Genomic DNA, 14,675 nt, shown 5'->3' with positions numbered 1-14,675 from the left:
ACCTACTGTCACCTACTATGAGTAGCCACTCTCCCCCATAGTCTCCAGTGGGTATCTGTTTGGATGATTAATTATCTGTCCATTTTAAATATTAATTATAAGAATTAAGTATTCAAGCTCAAAATATTATCAGAAGTAAGTGATTTATGTTTTATGCTGAAGCATCTTTGTCCAGAGGCCTGTAACCTTAAGCATGGATGAGAATTACCTGGGGTGTTCCCTAAAATTAAAGATTCCTGGCTCCACCACCAGGTACAGTGATTCATTAGGGCCCAAGTTGGCCAAGGTATCTGCATTTTAAGTGAGCAAAACTTCTTCCTTGCCCTGCTACCTTGACTCTGATGCCAACGGCTGTTGGCCCACTATATGAACAACAGTGACCTCAGGAAATGTTAGTTATTTGTCATTGTTGGAGGAGCTGCATACAAAAGAATCAAAATTACAAGATGATTTACAAACTATGAGGTCTCATTTTGTGAGATTGTCATTGTAATCATTGTTCACTCAACTCCTACTTAGACGATTGCAGTAATATCTTATTTTCCCTACGTCTGTGCTAACCTCTCTCCCATCCATCTTCCACAGTGTACCACAGAGCTGTTCTAGAACACAAATCTACCCTGTCACCTCTTCCACACACTCCTACGCTTGTGCGCACAGGGAAACAGTCAATGGCTTCCCATTGCCCTCAGGGTAAAGGCGAAATTCCTTGACTTGTGGCCTGGCCATGTCCACCCATCCAGCTTCATTTCCCTCCTTTCAGACTTTTTAAATTGTTCTTTCTCCCACCTCATGGTCATTTCCTGGTTAACCCCCACGCTGTCCTCACCTTTCTTTTGCATCCTTCTATTATTGATTCTCGGAGCACCTGAAAACTTTCCTGCACCACACACATAGCAGTGCTATTTTACTCTGGCTTGTGACATTTTGATCAACTGTCTCCTTCCACAAGACTCTAAGCTCCGTGAGAACAGGAGCCACCTGTGTTTTTATTCACCTTTCTTCCTCAGACATCTTCTACAGTGCCTGGCACATAGGAGCTACTCAATAAATATTTATTGGATGGATGGATGGATTAATTAATTAGTTATAAAGTAAGGTGACCACATGAAACCCTCCTTGATTCCCACTGTGTGCAGGCTGGGGGAAGCTGGTGACCACAAGATGAAGGAGATACTTTTGGGGGAAGGGTATTGTGATCACTTTCTTCCACAGTGTTTTTGAGTGAACAGTCGCTGGCCATCAGTGAAGAGCTATACCACGTGCTCTTTGCTCCCTGGACTATCATGTGTCTGAGATGAACTGACACAACCTAGAGTTTTGTGTTGACGGATATCGTTTTACATAGGCCTGATGGTGCCGACTAGCTGAGAACAAAAAAAGAGGGCTCCCCCAAAGGTGAATCATTACCCTGGTTACCACTTAGAGAAACTTATAGCTCTAAGGATTGCTTTATGTACTGACAAGGCAAAGTTTGATTTAAACCCTTGGATACTAACTGAGCTCCTAAATCTTTAGCTTCCTGCGTACTGGCTGGTATTTGTTGAGGCAAACAAGCTTATGGTCTCCACCACATATGAAATATGTGGGGAGTGAGAGTTGTTTGTGTGGTGGCCTCACTTTTATAGAATTCACTGCTGATTAAAGTCCATAAAGCACTAAAACATGAACACAGGTCACCTCTGGAATCAACTTACTCTGTTCACAGCTTGGCATCTTCAGGCGTAGACATGGCTTATTTCTCTTGTTTCTCTCATGGAGGTTCAAGAGGAGACTATGTTTTCTTTAAAACCACATGTTTCTGTTCTCTCTCTTTCACCATGTGCATCATAGATGATTATTTGGCAAAAGAACTAAAATCTCTGATTGAAATGAGTTATTTACATGTGGATAGAATACATATACTTGATTTTTTACAAAAATATTCTCATGCTTTTATGAGTATAATATAAACTTAATGGCTATCTTTTCTGAAATGGACAGTAGTCATCTGTCAATGGGGTATAGCAGTGCCCCATATTTCCAACTCTCTGATTTTTCTGTCTTCTACCACTTTCTCTTTGCTTATTTTTCTCTTGCTCACCTCCTTACTTAGTATATGTCCTTTCTACCTTCCTCTCTCTCCTTATTGCATTATACTCTAACACTCTCACTGGGAAGTGATTAAGGAGGCCAGAGTGAAGAAAAGGACAGGACAGATTGCTCTACCTTCTGGTTTCAGGGCATTTTACAATGTAGAACACAGCAAAGTGTGCTTTTAGGACACTGACTGGTCTGAGCAGCATACATATGTGGCTTTCTTTCTTGGGCAGTGTCACATCAGAGGCTCACAAGCCTCCTCTCTGCCTGTAATGCCCTGCCCATGCCCCACAACCACCTAGAATGCTCCTGTGACTTCCAGCTATCAGTGTGTGTGCCAGGGGGTACTTTTATGTGAGAAATATGCATAGTCTCACTGCCTGTGGAAGGCTGGAAATGCCAGGAAACTGACACCCCAGGAAGTAGCTTCAACCATGGATTCCCATGGGGTTGGTGCATAAACACCCCAACTCCCTCACCCCTGGGGTGGCATAATTCTGAGCCTATGTTTGGCCCCATTTTCCTGAGTGCCCCCATGGACTTAGCTTTAAAGGTTTTATCTATTTATTTGAGAGAGAGAGAGATAGAGATAGAGAGAGAGAGAGAACAAGCAGGGAAGAGGGAGAGGGAGAAGTAGACTCCCTGCTGAGCAGGGAGCCTGACACAGGGCTCAATCCCACGACCCTGGGATCATGACCTGAGCAGAAGGCAGATGCTTAACCGACTGAGCCATACAGGCGCCCCCGTGGGTTTAGCTTTAGCTGCTTAGTATTATGCCTTATTAATGGCTCCCACCTCTTCCCTGGTCACTGTCCTCCTGGTGCTCACTGTGTTTCTGAAATGAACTACTTGCACTTGAATCCTTGTCCTTTAAGAACTTAAGCTAGAACTGGGTGTTCTACTCCTAAAACCAGTATGACACTATAGGTTAACTATCTAGAATTTAAATAAAAATTTGAAAAAATAATATTTAAAGAGAAAACCTGTCTAAAGCAAAAAAATAAGGAAATAAACCTAACTCTGTATAAAGTTACTGGTATAACCACTTTGAGAAAAATGATCATGGCTTTAAAGCACTGTATTTTGACTATACATTCAAAGACAAAAAAATACCTGCAAAGAAGTCTTAAATTGCAGTCAGTAGGTTTGTATTTGTACTAATATTATTTTGAAGCTATTACAGTATTTTATATGTACGTCCTATTTAATGTCTATGTGTGTGTGTTATAATAAAATCAAATAAGTCATCACAAAAACAAAACAAAACAAAACTTAAGCCAGACACTAACGAGTGATTTAGAAACACTAACTTGGGAATTAAGCTGTAAAGTGGTATTTTTCAGGGGACCGCATTTGAAAAACCTTGACTTTTCCAGCAGTGCCCTTCATCCTCTGCCCCCTCTGCTTTGGAGGTCTCCTCTTCAGCATTTCCACCTGTGCTGCACCTTTTCTCTTCAGTTCCTCAAACAACTCTGTTTTCTAGGCCTTGAAAAAGGTTTCCACTTATCTCTGCAACGTCCTTTGGCTACACTTCTTTCTATTGCCTTCCCTTCCCTGCCAGACTTTCCAGTAAGCATCTAAGAAAATTGCCCCTATTTTCTCTTTTTTTCACTTTCTGCTTAACCACTGACAATGCGGGGTGTCATCATCACACTTTAGCTCTCCAGTCCCCACTAATACCCTTCTTATTACAAAATGTAAAGGCTCTTTTCTGTTCTCCTGCCATCTCTGTCACCATGGAGCATACTGATGACATTTCTATCCTGAAAATTGTGTCTTGAGTAATTGAATTGTTAGAACTTCAGCAATGGAAGGCACAGTTAATCCAACCCCTTCATTTTACATCTGGGGGGAAAGAGAACGAAAAAGGTGGGAGGATTGGCCCAGCAAGGTGCAACAGTGTAAAAGCTGGGCTTTGAAGCCAGGGCTTCTGACCTTCCATCCAGTATGAGAACTGGTTTTGATAAGCCTTTGTCCAAAAACTTCACAGTGTTCCTAATTTTTCTTTCTTCTCATATAGAGCCATCCCCACTGGTCTCCTAGCTCCTTCCCTCCACCGCCCATTCTCCATGGTGGCAGTCAGGATGATGTTTCTAAAATGTAAACCAGAACCTGTCACTCCCCTGATTAGCCTCCAGTTCTTCTCTACTGCAGTTGGAATGAAGTCCAAACCCCTTTCCATGCCCTGAAAGACCTTCCATGTTCCAGCTTGCTCTGTGGTCACGTCTCCTGCTATGGTTGCTCTTACAGTGACTGTGCTCCCTCACAGACTCCCTCCCAGCCGGCTAGTAAGGAAAGCTTAGCCCTGCCTCTAGGCACTGGCTTTGCTCTCACTTGTTTGGAATTCTTTTATCCCAGGCCATTGCTTGACTGCTTCCTCCTCATCATTTGGTCTCCACTCACATGGCCACTTCCTCTTACACTGACGCACCTTATGCTGACATCACCATATCTAACATTTTCTTGAGACACATCGCTGACCATCACATCATGCTGTTTTATTTTCTTCATAGCATTTACTGCTAGCTACAATTATGTAACTTCCTGATTTGACTTGGAGTTCAGCATGTTTTCCATCATTAGAATATAAATTCATGGAATATAGGAACTTTGTCTTGTTCGCCATATCTCCAACACCCAGAACAGAAAATGGGCAGGAGTTCACACTCAATAAACATTTGTAGGATGCACAAATCAACAAATGAATTGTGTCTGAAGTTTTATTTCTCATTTCCCAGAATCCTTTCTCTTTTATTTTACAGGGTAAAATAAGGGAGCCTGTACTTAATTACTGTCTCAATATTTTTGTGTGTGTGTACTATCATCAAACTGGTTTTCTCATAAACCAATAAGGACAAAACTTATTCCTCACTGGAGCCCTTTGTTTCAGTTTTCCCTTCAACCAAAAATCCCACTGTTCATCTCTTTAACTGTTCAAGTTGTATCACTGTGTCAAAGTGTAAGGCATGTTACATTTCCATGAAATCACATCCCACAGCCCTCATTGATCGCCCATTCTTCAAACTATGTAAAATCACCCATGCATGTTATGCAATCTAAACACTCACATGTAATCTATATCATCTTGAATTGTTTCCAGTTGTTTTATATAATAATACTTAGGCACTGTGCCTAGACACTTTAAGTGTGTATGCGTGTGTGTGTGTGCATGTACAGTCAATCCTCATTATTTTTGGATTTTGTATTTCTGAATTCACCTACTCCCTAAAATTTGTTTACAATCAAATGGTGTGGTGCTTTGATAATAAATCACAGACATTCGCAGAGTCATGTAAACCTTGAGTCACCTGACATGCACATTCCCAGTGGAGGTCAAACAAGGCACCACTCTGATTTCTTGTTTTTGACCTCCTGCTGTAAACAAGTGTCCTGTTGCCTTCTATTTAGTGCCACGCTTTTCGTATTTTATGCTTTTTATGAGTGATTTCAGCGTTTAAAATGGCTTCCAAGCATATCGCTGAAATGCTGTCTAGTGTTCCTAAGGCAAGAAGGCTGTGATGCGCCTTATGGAGAAAACAGGTGTTGGATAACTTTGTTCAGGTATGCGTCATAGGACTGTAGGCTGTTCGTTCAATGTTAATGAATTAACGGTATATATTAAATAATGTGTCTTTAGAAGCACTCATAAAACAAAATTGTGTATTGATTAGTGATGGAAATGTGGCCTACAGAAACCTAACCCTGTATTTCCCCTAGGAGCAGTATTTGCTAATTCAGTGTTCAAGACAACTTTATAGAAAAGAATTACCAGAAATAATGAGAATTGACTGTATATATGTGTATGCTATATTTGTTGTCATTAACCTCACTTAGGTATTTAGAAGACAAACTAAGAGTTATTGAAATTTTAGTAGTTTGCCCAAGATATTTGCTTAGCTGGTAAATGGTAGATCTGGAACCCAGTTGTCATATTCTTAAGTCTTTTGTCTTCTCATTTGCCCCACCAGTGCTTTTTTTTTTTTTTTTTTAATTAGCTGTAGAGCCCTAATTCCTAGAAGACAGGGAGGGAGGAAGAGAGTGAAAACACAAGTGGAAGTGGCTGAAAGAGCAGTGAAAAACCGTAATTCATACAAAGAAATAGATGTGGACAATATTTTTTTAAAAAACGGCTTGCTTTACAGTACCAGTTTAGTGTTTAATTACAGTCTCAAATCTTAAAAGAGAAATAAAAGGACTTCTTCATTTCCAAGTTGACTTGGTAACTACATGCTTCGTGTTCCTTATCATGGAAATGAAAGGCTGACAAGTGGCCAGACTTTAAAGAATCAAAGCCATAAAAATACTATCATGACCTGGATTTTTGTCCTGCCCTAAGGATGTCCACCTTAAACTTGCATAACATTTATCTGAGCTGAAATCATATGTGCTATGGAAGTGAACATATCTGTACGATATATGTGGTTAGACATGCCAAGGCCTGATTTCATAAAGAGCTATGACCTTCCTAATCAATTGTGCATTGCTATAGAGAGATGACAGGAGAAATTATAGCTTGAAATCCATATGAAACAAATTAACATGGGTCAAGTTACTATGTGGTCTCCAGGTATATCTACCTATCTATCTGTCTGTCTATCTATCTATCTACCTATCTATGTATATTAATACATATGTACATATGTATTAAGACCTATTTTTATATACTTTATAATTTATTTTCAAAAAACAAGTTGAACATTTTTGGAACCTCCAAAGCACTTTTGTGAACACAGTTTGAAAACCTGGCTTTTCTCTAAGTAGATTTTATAAGGGCCTGGAGATGAAGATTCCTAGCTTTTGTGCTTCCTATTTGCAGATGATCTTAGTTTAGTGCTGAATATAAAGAAGTCTCTCACCATTGATAATCCAATTTAGCCCACATGGTTGACAACCAGCTGTATTAAGACAACGATTTCTGCAGTGTCTGGGTTAGAATTCAATAGTGTGATGGAATGATGTCACCTGGTTCTGTAGCACAAGGGTCTTAATATATGTACAGAATGGATGAGATTTTTTTTCATATGATATTCTCTTGACATTTCTTTTTCCCTTGAAAACAAGAGGCAATCATAAGGCTCAAATTAACACTTCTCAACTTCCAAAAGCTGCCAGAGATAAGGTTGAGTGAGGAGCTTCCAACAGGGAGGAAAGACAAAATAAGGACATTTTATGTCTGCCTCAAGGCTATACTACAAATCCTGGAGTGTTAGAAAAGGAACTAAAGGGTCCTTAAGAGCTGTGTCATCAAGCCAAAGGAACTAATTGGTTTCAACTTAGAATTCTGAAATCACTCTCATTTCAATATTTCATAATATTTTATTTTCCCTTAGAATAATTAAATAGTTGCATGTCCAGTGACTTTAACGATCCTCTTTTGAGGAGGTAAGCTCTTCACAAATCCAGGTATCAAGGTTGATTTGCTTTTTCCCATTTTAGAGTACAGCTGAATTCCATGGCACAGGTAAAAATGGATTACCCCCATGATTCCACTTAAGGTTTTGTTGGCTGGGTCAACTTCTCCATCAGGGCAGAGGGCTTTTGAATTCAGAGGTATTGACCCAATGGCTTTGTCTTGCCAGGATTCATTAATTTATCTATTGTGTTTTACTGATACAGTACCAATGAGAATTTATTTAGCAAAATCTTCTCCACCTCAGCCCCAAAAAGAACGCAAAAACAATGGAGAGGTTCCAGACTTTTCAGCCTTAGACTCTTGCTTATTTTTCAGAGGAGATTATTGAAAGCAGTAATTCTTTTTCACTTCAGGAAAAACTGTCAGAGGAAGAGAGAAAACACAAGGAAACTTTGGAAGGTCTTCACATGGTGCTGGATGAGGATTCGAGAAGCGAAAGCAGCAGTGCAGATGAGGGGAAAGAAAACACCAAATTCCTGTTGGAAAGATTGAAAGCTCTAGAGGTAAGAAATGAAACAATTTTTACATGTTTAAAGAAAAATGACAGTGCTGTGCTTCTTTTATTGACATCGGTTTTGGTGAGTATAAGTCTTCTTTTCTCAGTTCTTCTAAAGGAATAGGATCCTAGTATCTCCCATCGTGATTCATTTGTCACTGATGAGCAAAAAGTTAAAATTTGTAGCACTGAGAGTCTTGACCTCGTGATTCTGATTGCAATGCCTTAAAAAGTGTACATAGGACAATAATTCATTTTTAATTTAGTTTGGCCCTCAAACTGGATCAGGACTCCTAAAATTGTATGCTCTGTGAGGGAAGGTGCTGTGAGGTATTTCACTTTGTTTTCCCAATACCTAATATAATGAATAATTGAGCAAATGAATAAATAAACTATCCAGTACTATATAAAGATGACTGCAAGAAAAAATCAAATTTTTAGGTTAAGTTTTAAGTTTTAATTTAAAAATCACATTTCTTAAAAAAAAATCTGTGCAGAAGTTTGACATGTAAAACATAAACAGGTAGAAGTGAGGCTGAGCTAAGGGCACTTGAAGGAGATCTGGAGCCACCTCTGCCCTCCAGAACAATCTGGAACCGTTGGTCTCTTACTGAGTGGCCTTTGGCATCACTGTACGTGCTAATTCCTCAATGTTCATAGCAGTCCTCAAAGAACATTTCAGTGATTAGATCTTGATTGATATCTCGCATGCTGGAAGACTCTGTGAAGTTGGCTTTTTCTAGAAGTTGGCTTAGCACCTTGAACAGCGAGAGTTAACTTTTAAGCCTGAGTATGGTGAGCCCATTTCATTTTCGCTAGGTGCAAGGGACCTTCGGCTAACGTCTAAATGTAGAGTTCAACAATAGGATCAACAGAAGCCTGAAAATTAACGTGAAGAAACGAGACCCAGCGAGGTCTTGTCTTCTATGCTTGATCTCTGTAGCTCTGCCTCTAGCCCACCATGTCGTCTATAGTGAGCACGCCCTTTTTACACTAATTTCCTCGGCAAAGGTGAAGCAAAAGAGTTCAGATTATGGACTTCTGAGCCAGATTCCTAGGGTTTTGTTGTTTGAATCCCAATTCTACTCCTTTCTAGTTTTGAAACCTTGGGTCAGTTCACTAGGTTCTGTGCCTCTGTTTACTCAACTGCAAACATAGGATCATAGTAATAAGCTACCTTCCAGGGCATTGACGCTGATGAAATGAGTTCATATTTGTACAGTGGTACCTGGTACATGGCCTCTTCCATGCACTCACTCTAAGGCTCCTGACTTTGTTATATCATTTTTTTTCTATTTCTCCGGATTTAGCAATTAATACAAGAACTATGAGTGGAAAAACTGAGCTACTCCACACATGAGTGACTGAGGACAGACAGGTTGAGCAAGTGATACCAAACATGGGGCAGAAGAGAAGTCAACTTAGGGAACGTCTGGCAGCCCTACTGGGGCACACAGCCAGGAATCCTCTCTGTCTCCCCAGAGCTTCTCATACGTGTGGGCTTTTTTCAGAAAGTCCCCGAGGAAGGTTAGAAAGCCTTCTCAAGGGAGACCGAGGTTGTTATCTGAGAGCTTTGAGAAAGTCATAGCTTCATCTAGAGTTTGAATTACCTGGATTTAATAGTAGAAATGTAGTTGCTACTGTAATTTCTTATTTCCCTAGAACCATGTACTTAAATTGTTAGTTTTATTCCTAATTACAATGACTATGGCTCTTAGTTCATCTAATTGTCACTGAGACAACGTTGTGAAGGACATTTCATTTAATCAAGCAAAGAGGTATTTCAAAAATATCTTTGGCAGCAGATGTTTATTAAGCCTTCCCTGAGTAAAAGAGAAGCAGTATTTTTTCTTTCACAGAGATCTTTATACTTCAGGCAACAACTCTTAGGTCCAGCAATCGTTGGATGCAATTGATGATATCTCTAAGTGCTATTAATCCCCACAATTTTAATGCACAAATACATTTTATTTTCTAAATTAATTCCTTCTGGTCAGTGTCACTGCTTGTTTCCTAAAATTCTTTGCTCAATATTAAGTAAACTCTCTCCTTACCCACAATTCTCACTACTATCTATTTGAACTTGATCTTTAGTTAGCTGTTTCCTCCAAGTCCTTCAGCTGCAGAGCATTTCTCCCTTGCCCATTTCTACAGCTCAGTTCCCAGCCTGACAGAGGATATGGCCAGCTCTTTCCCACATGCTTCTTCTCCTTCAACTAAGACCCCATCACTGGTTATGCAGTGCTCTGTACTTGGACCCTGCACTCCACTCATGGCCTCATTCCGCACCGTTCCCAGAGCTTGTCAAGGTATTTTACTAAATAAAACATTTAACTTCCAGAAAGAGCTCCAGGGCCAGCAATCAAAATAATAATTAATATTCTCTCTTTCTCCATCTGTCCCCATCCTCCTCTCTCTTTTGGCCTAGCAATTGGCAACTCCTCTCCCTGGGCCTAAATTGTAAGATTTGTTTAGGGTCCTGGTATCTGGTGGAGGAATGGTTTGCTGTATTTTATATCTGTGCCATAAGAGCCACATGGGTGATAAAGATGCCACTTGCACATTTTCTGTAGCTTTTAAGTGCCAGGTGTAGTGTTTTCTGCTTTCTAAAAATTCTGATTTTCAAGATTTGTGTTTAAGAGACCACTTATTCAACTCAGGATCAAGCTCCATCTATCAAAGGACCACCCCTCTCTCCCACCCCACCCCTGACTACTGAGTCAAGGGATTGTCCCAGACCTCCACGATCCATCGACTTAACCTTGTGTTTTCCCTGTTCCCTTGTGTCCGACCTAGGTTTTGGCCTCAGGCCCCAAATTTGCTTATAGGCATGTTTCTTAAAATACATGATTTGCTTGTCTCGGGCCTCCCTCTGCACATTCCCACCTGCCCATTCTAATCACTCATTGACCAGCTTCACACTTGACTATAAATCAAGCTGCACATGCCCTTTGCTCAGTCTCAACTCCTACAGCATCTCTGATTCCCAGACTCCAGCCAGGGGGAGAGCAGGCCTGAGACAACCTGGGAGTGCTGAGCCCCCAGGTAAGCACTGTTGCCTTAGCTATAGCCTCAAGGTCAGAGGAACCTGGCTTCTTATATAAAAGATTTATTTTGTGCAGGAAAACATGGCGATTAAATGTGCTAAAGTGAATAACTGCGTTTTCTCCTTAGTTATACCTTTCCGTGAAAGTATGACGATTACAGTGCTAAGCATAAGCATTTTTGTAATCAGTAATTCCTATTTAAAATGAGGTAGTTTAAAATAGTAATTCTCAAAGCCGTCTGCATATCACAATTATATGTTGAGTTCATAGTCAATAGATATTTATTGAATACTTTCTATGGGCCAAATACTAGAAGTAGATCAATTTTCATGGTCCAAAACCCCAGTGAACACAGACAGAAACTACACACTTAAATAATAAATAAGCAAACAAACAAGCAAATAGACAAATGAGTGCCTCTGAATAAGAAAAACCAGGTGATACAGTCATTGAGAGAGTGCGGGGTAGAAATGAGAGAAGTATTTACCTACAATGTCAGCCGATTACTGGGCCATTTAGGTGCAGTATAAATAACACAAGGGAGGGCACTTGGATGGCTCAGTTGGTTAAGCATCTTCCTTCTGCTCAGATCATGGTCCTGGGGTCCTGGGATCAAGCCCTGCATTGGGCACCTGGCTTAGCAGGGAGTCTTCTTCTCCCTCTCCCTTTGCCCCTCCCCACCCCAGCTCCTCTTCCTGGGCTCTCTCTCTTTCTCTCGCTCTCTAAAATAAGTGAATAAAATCTTTAAAAAATAAATAAGTAACTAACACAAGGGAGACAGCTGTATGAAGATCTGGACAAAGGACAAGGAGAAACTGCAAGTGGGGAAGCCTAGCTATATGGTGGAAAGGTTGGCAAGTTTGAGGAACAGAAGAAAGAAATTTGCCCTGAAACACAAGTATGAGGTTAAAAAATAGGAAGAAGATAAATTTAGAGGGGTAGACAAGGGCCAGACCCTTTAAAGCCCTATAGGCCACAGTCATAGTAAAGACTTTGAATATAATTATAAATTTAAAGGGAAGCCATTAGAGATTGTTAACTAGGGAAGTAACATGGTCCTACTTGTGCTTTAGAAAGACAACTCTTGCTGTTTGGTGGGCTAATAGCAGGACAGGAAGTCCAGGCAGGAGATTGTTTAGGATTACAGATGGAAGTTGTTAGTAGACTGGTCTAGATAGGTACCTAGACCAACAGAAAATAATAATATATAATATAATATCATTAGACTAGTGGACTAGAGGCGAATAATCATGATGAGAGTGGTAGCAAGCCCTGACATAGAGCTTAGTATATTCAAGCACTGTTCCAGTTTATCTGTCTATACGTATACACGTATACACACTATTTAATCTTTATAATAACCACGTGGGGGGAGGAGAGATATGATTATCTCCATTTTACAGATGAGGAAACTGAGCCCCCAAAAGTTGGGTAAGTTGCCCAAGGTTATATAGTCAGTAAGTGTGAGAGTCAGAATTTGAGCTCTACCATGGTTCCATTATGCTATGCTGATAAGAAGTGGGCAATAAGTATTTGTTGTGGAAGTAAAAATCCTATTGGAATTACTGAAGGATTGGATGTAGAATATAAGAGAAAGTGAGAAATCAAGAGTGACTTTTAGGTTTTCCGCCATAGTAACTGCGTATGGGGTTTATAGTAGATTTCTGAGAAAGGCCAGGCTCAGAGGAGAGGCGACTTGGGGGAAGGAATATACGATCATCCATTTGTTTTGTCCGTGTGAAGTTGTAATTCCTACTAAACATTCAAGTGATGATGTTTGGTAGGCAGTTGGATATCCAAGGCCAAGGTCAGGGCAAGAGATATAGATTTGAGAGTCATCAGCATATAGATGGCATTCGACATTGCAGGACTTAATAAAGCCACATCAGAAGCAAGTGTAAATGTGGACCATAAGAGGCCAAAGGACAGACGCCTGCGGTGCCCCTCCATCAGAGGTCTGGCAGGGGAAGGAGAGCTAGCCAGCAAGCCTGGGAAAGAGTTGTTAGTGAGGTAGGAGGAAAATCAGATAGGTGAGGTGTCACAGAAGTCTGAAGAAGAAAGCATTTCAAGGGCAGCCTTGTCAGTACCACCAACAGAGTAGGAAAGATAAAGCACGGAATCCATCACTGGCTCCGGCAAGGGGCGGGGATAGCTAAAAGCTTGACCACAACAGCTTCTGATTGGAGCAGGTAGGACAGAAAGGAGGTGGAGACAATACATACAGACGGACGGTCGGCTCTTTTGAGTTTTCCTGTGAGGTGCAGCTGACTGGAGACAGTCATGCCCGAAGACAGACGTAATATAAGAGAAGATCTTAAATACACCACCAACAAAGAAAAGCAGGGACTGTTGATGGCGCACTAGCATACCGATGGGAGTGCTCCAGTGGAAAGGACAAAAGCCCTGATGCAGGAGAGAGAAATAGAAATGTTGGAGTGAAATCGGCAGGGGGTGAAAGTCATGCAGAAAAAGAGCTTCTAAAACTTCAAATGCCTAGTTGACAACCCGGGAAACTCCAACTCTTGAAGTCTAAAAAGGAGAATCAACATCTGTGTTGTCATAAAGCCCTGCGGGGGATTCAGCTGCACAGCCAGGATTGAGAACCACAGATAGAGTCTTCGAGTGATATTAAAAGCTCTTCAAACGCCTTCGGTCCAGTTCAGTAGAACTTTCCCGGAATCTTCAAACTCAGATGCAGAAGCATCACGCACCCTCACATGCCCAGTGCCAGGGAGCATCGGAGCCTGAGGAAAGCTTGTAATCACAAGCAGCTTCCTCCCCGCCTTGATGGCTCCCCTGATTTGGCAGTATACGGTCTGACACACCCAGGCTTAGCTTTGGCTCTTTGCTGATGAGAAGAAGTCTAGTTTCTTAGCGTTCCTATTGGCTTTAAGTTCTTGCCTTCTCCTTCCTCTCACTTTTATCCTCTTCTATCCTAAGATGACATAAAAAGACATTTTAAAACTTATAAAGAAACATGCTGGTGGCAGTTTGAATAGAAATCCTTAACTGTTTCCTTCTCATCTTTAAACTCTGTGACAGTCTGCTGACAGGTAACTCCAGACATCCCTGTCTTAAAGCATCTGGTGTATATCTTTCTCCTGATTAATTTGTATCCAACTCTGGGTCACCTAGCAACAATCACTAAGCTAGGATTAGAGACAAAAACTCCTCTTTGGCAGAGGGGCTTTAAGTTAAAAAAAAAAAAAATCCTATGTCAGTATATAACTTTATACTAGCAATTTTCTGATTATAAAAGTAGCAGTCACATCACAGGAAGTTAGAAAAATATAAAGCAATAGAGAAATTGTAATTTTACTGCTCAGAAATATCTGCTATTGACATTTTGGCATGTCTATTTCCATTTTTTTCCTGTTGTACTTAATCAAATTAAGAAATTCTAAAATATCACTTTGTACAGTTTATAGCTTGCTCCTTCATGTAATATATCAATACTGTTTTTCCATCGTACTCCGTAGTTCTTTAACTATGATTTAACGGCTATGCAGAAATTTATCAAATGAATGCAGAGTACCATTTATTTAATCTCTTTCCTTTGGATACTTAGGTCGTTGACACATTTTCATTATTATAATGTTGTGATGAGAATCTTGGTACCTAAACCTTTTACACATATATT

General features: G+C 40.4%; 1 protein-coding gene across 5 annotated transcripts in view; it reads left to right on the top strand.

Moving 5' to 3' along the window:
• The window catches only part of NCKAP5 (NCK associated protein 5), a 941,115-nt gene that overhangs the window by 653,313 nt on the left and 273,127 nt on the right, over positions 1-14,675 (top strand). For all 5 annotated transcript variants that reach the window (XM_087856956.1, XM_087856989.1, XM_087856931.1 and 2 more), the window contains one exon: positions 7,846-7,995. In XM_087856956.1, the coding sequence (XP_087713082.1) occupies positions 7,846-7,995 (150 nt within the window). The remainder of the gene's footprint in view (positions 1-7,845; positions 7,996-14,675) is intronic.

The sequence above is a fragment of the Ursus americanus genome, chromosome 1, assembly GCF_024610735.1.
Source record: "Ursus americanus isolate L20-20 chromosome 1, mUrsAme1.1.p, whole genome shotgun sequence".
NCBI classification, from domain to species: domain Eukaryota; kingdom Metazoa; phylum Chordata; class Mammalia; order Carnivora; family Ursidae; genus Ursus; species Ursus americanus.
Note: the sequence above shows the minus strand (reverse complement) of the source record. Positions and strands in the feature narration are given on the sequence as shown.